This window comes from Saccostrea cucullata, unplaced genomic scaffold (genome assembly GCF_032062105.1).
Source record: "Saccostrea cucullata isolate Sc308-1 unplaced genomic scaffold, CSIRO_AGI_Scuc_v1 ctg16058, whole genome shotgun sequence".
NCBI classification, from domain to species: domain Eukaryota; kingdom Metazoa; phylum Mollusca; class Bivalvia; order Ostreida; family Ostreidae; genus Saccostrea; species Saccostrea cuccullata.
The window spans coordinates 1-9,246 of NW_026940657.1; the positions used below are offsets into that span (position 1 = coordinate 1).

The 9,246-nt window shown below is 32.7% G+C and overlaps 1 protein-coding gene across 3 annotated transcripts; it reads left to right on the forward strand.

Annotated features, from left to right (window-relative positions):
- The first annotated feature begins 1,254 nt into the window (after nucleotides 1-1,254).
- On the forward strand, nucleotides 1,255-6,950 carry LOC134255931 (uncharacterized protein ZK1073.1-like). 3 transcript variants are annotated; one of them, XM_062738532.1, is made up of 5 exons: nucleotides 1,255-1,327; nucleotides 1,548-1,608; nucleotides 3,559-3,645; nucleotides 4,222-4,299; nucleotides 6,618-6,950. In XM_062738532.1, exons 1-5 carry the CDS (start codon nucleotides 1,281-1,283, stop codon nucleotides 6,678-6,680), a joined length of 336 nt encoding a protein of 111 aa, XP_062594516.1. In that variant the 5' UTR covers nucleotides 1,255-1,280; the 3' UTR covers nucleotides 6,681-6,950. The 3 variants fall into 3 exon arrangements, with proteins under 3 accessions (XP_062594516.1, XP_062594518.1, XP_062594517.1); XM_062738534.1 differs by lacking the exon at nucleotides 6,618-6,950 and adding an exon at nucleotides 6,541-6,573; XM_062738533.1 differs by lacking the exon at nucleotides 6,618-6,950 and adding an exon at nucleotides 4,475-4,669.
- Nucleotides 6,951-9,246: the final 2,296 nt, after the last annotated feature.

Genomic DNA, 9,246 nt, shown 5'->3' on the forward strand with positions numbered 1-9,246 from the left:
CTTTTAATTAAATAATTTTTGTTGTATTTGTTTGAAGTACTCTACAATGTCTGATTACTATGGATATTACACTGCATACATTTCACAGGCCTTAGGCATTTGTTGTCAGACCAAAGAATAAGCCAGCTACTAGAACTTGTTTTTATAGATCAAGAATATCAGGGCAAGAGTTCTCAAGGCCTTTTATTGAATATTGATTTTCAAAAATTGATCTGTGAAAGGAAACACCTGAAATCTTAAATAATGTGCATTGATTGTATAGAAGAAATTTTATTTTATAGAAAATCCATTGTTACTTCAAAGATAAGCATTTTCCATAGAGTTCAGTTTCTATTTTGTTCATGCCTTATGAAGAAAAAAATCATTTTGTGTGCATGTGTATTCGGGTGAATATTAATTGTATTATGTCCATTGAAATGAATAATGTAGAACATGTAGTTTTTTCCCAACTCTTTGATCAAATATCTGTAGTGAAATGTTCGAAAATTTGAATTCCATGAATTGAACACAGCAGTTTTTTGCTAAAAAATGTAAGCATGAAAGTAATATTGAATAACAATGTGTCCAGTAAAAATCCATCATCCTGAAACAATTTCAGTAATAATGAATTATTTCCAGAGCCAATGAATTACAGTTCAATATGCTTATAGCTGTCTGAGATGGACAATTTTGCTTTGTTATAAATTGTTGTCCTTTATGTAATAAATTTAAATATTCCTGTATTAAGATGTTTTATAAGGACCTTGCATTAAGAAGCAGGTTCCTAGGTAGTAATCACAGTATTCACTTGTCTGATTGTCTGTCTGTCCATCAACACCTACTGATATGTGATTTAATAACACAAGTTCCTTTCAATCCATAGATTTTATAATAAATAGCCTTGAGTCAGAGGATGGGTATAGGTAGACACCATCAGTTTCTTGTGTTTAGTTTAACATATTAGAATAAAACAAGGTTAAATCCTGAGCTTTTGGCTTGATTTTTTCAAGACCTTTACATGTATTTCTAAAACTCTGCGTCATATTTAAAAGTTCTTACAATAAATTCTGATTCTGATTTCAAAGTAATATTGGTTCCACTGATTTTCATAGTGATCTTCCCTTCATTTTCATTCAGTGCTGTTAAAACCAGTTTGTATCTAGCTCTGTTACACCCTGCAATTATAACTCTCTTGAGTTTTGTAATTAGTAAGTCTGATTGACAGTGATTGTCTCCCTTTGTAATTTTTTTCCTGAGATTAACTCCCCTTGACATTTTTATTTCAGCTATAACTTCCCAGTATGCAGAGTCTTGGAGAAGATCTTATCTGTATTCTGGACCAACTGGAGTACGTATGCACCTATAATCCTGAAAAAAAGATATATTATATGTAAATTTAAATTAGCAAACTTCAAATATTCAGATTGTAGATACATTTTATTCCTTTATTGAAACTTAAATTTATTTTATCATCTGAAGATACAGTGTACTTGTGTATGGTGTATTTTATATAATGTTGATCTTTGGTTGTGTATTTTGTAAGTTTGTGAATCTTTGATCTATTACAGCATTAAGCAGGTGGTGGGAATCGGAGAGGGAGCAGGGGCTAACATCCTCGCCAGGTTTGCTGTATGTCTATTTTATGTTCCGTTATTTGTATTTATATAATTGGAAACCTAATATTTCCCCCAGTAACTAATTTGTCTGCATGTAATTGAAAAGCAATAAAAATGTCGTAACTGTAAGTACAAAAGAGAGAAGCCTCAAAATATTGCAATAACTTCACAACAGCAATGACACACAATCAATACTGGAACATTAACATTTGATGGCATATGACAAGCAGCAGTGTGAAATTATTGATAGTGAAAATGTCAGTGTCTGAGACACTGACTTTAGAATTTGTATCCATTTGATAGAGGTTGACACCTCTTGGTGTAAAATTAACTTTCAGGGGATCCGGGAGTTAGCGTTGGTTTTCCCCAGCCCTTTTAAATTTTGTTTGCTATATGGGGCTGACATTTAAAAAAATTTTGTATTTAAATTTTAAAAACCCAAACCAGATTAACATTTCTTAACTCCCTTTTGCAGATAAACAAAAATAAAATTCCCTCAATAGACAAACAAAGCTCAACTCCTACTCAATCCGGATAAACAAAGCTATAATCCTCTCCTCAATCCAGCAAACAAAGCTAGATTCTAGCTGCTATTCAGATATACATTTCTGAACTCCTCTTACTCCAGATAAACAAAGCTATTCCTAGCTCCTCTATACAATAAAAGCTAAAATCCTAGGTCCTCAATATACAATAAACTAACCTACTCCTAATCAGATAAACAAAGCTAACTCCTAGCTCCTCAATCCAGAAAACAAAGCTAAACTCCTAGCTCCTCATCCGTATAAACAAAGCTAAACTCCTAGCTCTCAATCCAGAAAACAAAGCTAAACTCCTAGCTCCTCAATCCAGATAAACAAAGCTAAACTCTAGCTCCTCAATCCAGATAGCAAACTTAATGCCTACTCCTCTAACCAGATAAACAAAGCTAAACTCCTAGCTCCTCTATCCAGATAAACAAAGCTAATCTCCTACCTCCGCAATCCAGACAAACAAAGCTAATCTCCTAGCTGCTCAATCCAGACAAACAAAGCTAAATGCCTAGCTCCCCAATCCAGACAAACAAAGCTTAACTCCTAGCTACTCTATCCAGATAAACAAAGCTAAACTCCTCTTCAATCCAGATAAACAAAGGTAATTGCCTAGCTCCTCAATCCAAATAAACAAAGCTCCTTGCTCCTCAATCCAGATAAACAAAACGCCTACCTCCTCAATCTAGATAAAGCTAAATGTTCCTTAAGCTAGATAATTGAGCTAAACTGCCTTCCAATTATGCTCTGCTGTGACTTCGATTGAAAAGCACTATTTCATACTTGTCAAGGACTAAGGAATATAAATAAATAATTGAAATAATTTGTACTATGTTAACATGACATGATACATCTTTTCAGTATGGTATGTGGTTAACATAAAACTTGATGAGGTGACCTAGTTAAGAGACATAGTGCCACACCATCCACTGTTGCAGCCTCTATAACAGATCATGATTTATATATTAGTAATAATCTCTGATAATATCTCTGCTAAGAGACACCCATCAGCAGTGGTTATCAGGGCTGCGGAAACTTAATTCCAGCTCTTTCCTCATTATTTTCCTCATTTCAGTGGTAATTAATTAACAGGTGATATTAAGTATTGGGTTGTATTGAGAGAGGCCATTAAAATAATTAAATAAGAACAATGTCTCCTAGTTACACACTCTAAATGACATGTAAAGATAATATGTCTTAGGATGTGACTATTGGAGCATGTGCGTTTAACATTAGTTCACAATTGAAACTTTGAATCCCCTCTCCAAACTTAAACCACAGAGACAGTTAGAATAATGTCACATACGTTGTATGTAAGTTGCATTCCCATGAGGAATTCAGTCTTTGTTTGATTTTGTAAGTGTACAAGGTGATAGTAGACAGATACAGAAGTTGCTAGTAGGCTGATGTAATAAGCCCTATTGTTGTTGTAGATGGCCCAGCCTGCCCGAGTGTTAGGAGTTGTCCTGATCCACTGCACCGGAACCACCGCAGGAATCATGGAGGGATTGAAGGACAAGGTCAGACAACAAACTCACAGACAAAACAAAACACAAGACAAAAAACAAAACAAAAAACAGAGCAGTATAGGAGAAAAAAGGAAAATATTAGTTACAATGGCTGTCTAAATAACAATACATGTATCAACACAGAGAAAAAAACAAAACAGTTTATTTAGAAGAAAAAATCAAATTATCATTTACTGTAAAATCACATATTTTGTGGGATCAAATTTTCGATGGTTGGAGGAAAAACTCTTGTCATGGGGATTTGATTCATAGAGAACTTTGAGTAGTTATGTATATAGCATTATACATTTCTTGTGGACGTGAATTTTTGGTCTTTTCATACCTGAAAACAACAAAATATAAACTCCATGAAAATTTGTGATTTCACAGTAGTTATAATATCTCTTAAAATAACAGACCAACACACAGACAAAACAAATAACAGCACAGTGTAGGAGAAAAAAAGCAAAATATCATTAGTTACAAATTCTCTCTAAATAATAGATCAACATACAGACAAAACAGATGCGTTGGTATAATTGTGGGAAAAGATAACTATAATTAAGAATGATTTTTATTAATTGACAGCTGATTGGTTGGAAGTTGGAACATCTAGGAATGAATCCCACTGCTGAGGCCTACTTAATGATGCACAGATTCGGTTCGGTATGTGAAACTAGCGTATCTGACATTGATACATTTGTCTCGTGGATAAAAATCTCAATAGTAGTATATAATTCACATCTGTTGTACTGTGCGCTTAATAGTTCCACCAGTCTAGTTTTTGTTTGGATAATTTATACTGTTTTGAGTCTGCCATTGATATGCGTATTTATTTCAGCCAGAGATCAAGATCCCGTAGTAGCTTTGTAGACAGGTGTGGTATAAGTCACTTTGTGTCCCAGGTTTGGGCCACGGCAATTCTGTATAACCCCAATCAGCTCTAACAATATGTGTCCAGATTCTATTTCCCCATATATCTCTCCTAATTCTCTAGAATGCACTCTACAAACTACCGTATTCAAATAATATGCACCTAAGACTTGCATTTGAAATGTAATTTCTCTTTTAAAAAAAAGGTATTTTTAAGCAGAATAAGGATACACATAAATGAATTGTAGTTCAATATAACAATTTCTTAACACAATCTTATGATGTACTAAAAACTTACATGTACCAGTAAAATATTTTTTTTAATTTTTGCGAGTTTAATGGTAAGACTCTCCACATCATTTTTGATGTACTGAGTAGAACGATCACAATCAGGAAACTGCCCATTTCGCCATCGTTATCAGACTAATATAATGGTACTCAAGATACCCACTCAGGCATTCGGCATAATCTACAAAAATTGTACCTACTTTGCAGTGAACCTTAATTTGCATGGCAAACATTTATATCACGTCTGTATAAGATATGTAATAGCGTTCTAAGATCTTGTGCTAATTCTTCTATTTATAGAATATTGCATGAAATGTGCTCCAATGAAATCTTATTCTTTCATGTATAGCTCTTCTGTTCTTTATCTTATTGGTTTGCATGTTCCATGTAGTAAACTACACTATAAATCATTTTCAGCAGTATAGTAGTCTGAGATTTCTGTATTTTATAATATTAATATAAATAAAAAAAAAGATATTTATTGAAATTAATGTATTGATTTAGAAAAAGAGTATAACTTGTTTGTAGTCAGAAAGATGTCATATCTTCAAAGCCTCTTAAAATGACTAGAAATTTTGGGCTTCAGAATATTTTCTTATGAATACATGTATTTGAATGCTCTGTAAATAGTCCTGTACAGGTATTTAGATTAAGAATTAATGAGTTGTAAGTTACAGTTCCAGTCTTGAAGAAAATGAATATTAAAGTTTCATGCTTCTTTGTACTCAGAAAAAAAATCTTACTTGAAATTGAGGTTTTGAAGTAAAACAATGAAATTATAATAAATAGTGAGAATGTGAAAAGGAAATTCAGTTGTAGGTATAATGAAAGACAAATCAATAACAGCAATTCTGTAATGGTCTGTAGGAACTGTACCAATGTGAGGCAGCCAAAGGATTCTATGATTCTCTGTTTGATGTTTTTAATGAGTATAATTTTTATATATGAATCAGTCATAACAAGAAATGTAGGATGCCTTTTCTCTTGTTGACCATCTAGAAGCATAGATAATTCACCAGCAGTATAACCAACAATCTGGAATCTATGCACCTTTAAACCTATATATTTCAAGATTTTATCTAACAACACACCTTTGTTTTGGGATTGAAGTAGAAAAGTTTTAAAAAGTCTTGAAATCAGGCATTAGTCTGATAGATACAGTAAGATATAGATGAAGCCATATTTAATCTTTGACTGCTACCTTAAAACAAGTAAAATAATGGATCAAGGAAACATTTTAAGTCACTTATCTGTATTTAAGGGAAGGGGGGAATCCCATAGTTTATGTATATCAGTAAGGGAAGGAATCCACCCCTTTTGATGAGTATTTATTTATAAAGATATATACCTTTAAAATGAAGCAAGATTTAAATACTTATAAATCAAAAATTTTTATTTTTTAAAAGAGTATAAAGTAGAAATGATAAATGAAGTTTTGTAGAACTTTTGAATCAGAGAAATAATTCTAGCCTCCTCAGAATCTCTCACTAACAAGCACCTGTTTGTCATATTTTGTCCCTGTATCTTATTCAGTCCTCTTCTTATAGTCATTGACAGCCTGATGTTCAACTTTCAAACATAAAAAAAATAGTAATAATGTGCGGCTTCTAAAGTAATGATTCTCGCAATAGGATCAGTAATTGCTGGAGACCAATATGGCTATGTAATAATGCACAGATTCCGTCATTGCTAAAGACAACCTTTGCTATGTAATAATATGGATCTTTTCTTTTTTTGGCATTGCAGGCTATGGTGAGTCAATAACAGCTTGAAGTTTTGAATTACTATTTTCATTTTATTGAAAACTTTGGTTTTCTTCACAGATTTATTCACTAAGATTATGTAACATTCTTTTTATCATTCAGCTTTCACTAACATTTGAATGACATGCATACAAATTCACCTGAAGGTTTCAATGCTTTAATTACATCAGTGCATTGAATACCCCAGAGCATTTTCATTATATTTATATTCTAGACACATAATGAATGAAGCTCATCATTCGTCCCTAAATGTGTTAGAAATTTAGATTAGATTCACCTATCTCTACAGAAAATTGATGTGTTGAATTAAATTAAATCCCTGTTTGAAATTTCACATTCTGTTTTAATTTACAATTTGCATGAATTTAGTGATAGTTAAATGTTTTCACAATATGTTGGTTGACTTCGATTTTATGGAGAAAAAATGTTCTAACTATTCTAATTACCTAAGAAACTAATATTTAAGGAACAGAAATGAAATAAATATGATTTTTTATCTGATATATACATGGGAACAGTGTGCATATATAGGACAGTTTCTTACACGATGCTAAAAACATCTTGTACCTGTGAATATTAATGAGCGTTGCCGTGTTGAAAACTGGTGACATGTGTCGCTGGGGCTAGATTTAATTTGACAGTTGTGGTGACATGAAGTTAAATAGCTTCTTAGAGGAAACCCATATCATGGCTGTACTACTGTGAAATTAAAGAAAACATTCTATAGAAAATTATTTGTGGCCAGGTCAAATAAGAAAAGTGTAAAAATATGCACTTTAAATACTGCTTTTATGTAACATGCACAAATAGATTAGTTTATATTAATCTATGAATATATTTAGTTTCCATAATCACTAATTATTATATGATGCAGTATAGCACATATTTATTTTACAAACTCCATATTTAGTAAAAAAGTAAAATTTGCTTGAAGAGATTTGGGGTCACTTTGTCAAAATATTATCAGTATTATCAATTATTGTGTGATGCAATAGCATACACAACTTATGGAAGACTAAACATCTATAACATATAGGCAGGAAATGGTTACGGAATATGAACTGCTCTGTTGATTTTGGAATTACGTGCAGACTTCTTATTTAGTTTACAATGAAGATAATGCATGAGGTGGGGTAAAGGTCTTTGATAAGATGGATGACAAACATCTGTTATGTAATCCTTAGACAGAACATTGGCTGATATCTCAACATGATGATGGGAAACTATAATTGGGTATATCATTGATATACATGTAGTCCTCTAGAATGCTTTGCTTGAAGCCATTAAGAAAATGTAACTATACAGTCAAGTATAATCCAGATTGCTGAAAGTAACTGCTTATTACAATCAGTTTTAAATAGATATCTATATATTATTTTTATAACCTTTATATATATTTTAACCTACAGATGTAGAATTAAAACAAAAACACATCCAATACAAACTAGATGTAACATTCCTGTATGCAATATATGATAGTATTAAAGGTGTAGGTGTGAAAGGGAAGTTACCCTTACAAAATAAGATTTACAGTCTAAGTTCTACCCACTTTATTAGTACATGTATGCAGCAGATTTGTACGATGACAGTATTTGCTGTATGATCTGGTGTCATGACATGGTGACTTACTGTCATATTACCATGACTGTGTTTCCAGGGTCAGACACACTGGTTCACACTTACAGTACATTGACCTTCCCTCAGATAGTATTGATCTGGAGAACTTGGTGAACGTGGGAAATATTCCGGATTATTGGTCTATTGATTGTCCTTCTAATGAGCGTGTGTGTGATGTTCATTTCATTGCCGAGCAGAAAATAACTCAAGATCCAGAGCTTCCACTAATAAGATTGATCAACAGCCCCCCATCTAATGTTCTAACTATTGAACAGTTTGGAGGATTTTTATAATTTTTAACCTTCCATTTTTAGCTCACAAAATGAAGGAGATCTGTTCTTACACTTTAAATGTCTGTACAGACATTGGATATGTCTACATTAAAAGATCAAGACGGGATGTAGCTAAAAAACTTGTGATGTGGCTTGTTTTGGACAATTAGGGGACATTCTTGTGCTTATTTTGGAAACTATGATCTGTAACTTAGATGAGTAAATAGATAAATTAATGTTATCAAAGCCATACAACCATTCCATCACTTACCGGACTGCATGGATACTTTTCAGGATGCAGGTATTGGTCTGTATGTCTTCAGCTGATTATTTCAATCCTGACAAGGTCAAGGTATTTAACCAAAATCAATGCCCATCTTGATGAATGATATATTCAAATCAGATAATGATTTGAACTCAATAGTTATTTATCTTAACAAACGCCTTTTAGCTCTACCTAGAGCAAGTGCAGCTTTTTCGATAAATTTGTTACCCTTGGTATATTATAGAATTGTGATTTGTATCTAACTTTCCATTTTAAATCTTCTTCTCAAGAACCACTGGCCATTTCAAGCAACTGACAAATCTGGGTGAAGGGATTAAGTTTGTTCAAATGAAGGGCACACCCTTTCCAAGGGGAGTGAATGAATTGTAAAAATTAATGGCATTTTTAAAATCTTTTCTCAAAGACTCAGACGAGAAACTTATGTGGAATTATCCTCGGTGTGTGATTCAAGTTTGTTCAAATCAATGCCCCAGCAAAGCCAGTAGCCAAATGGCCGCCCAAGTTTTCATAGGAA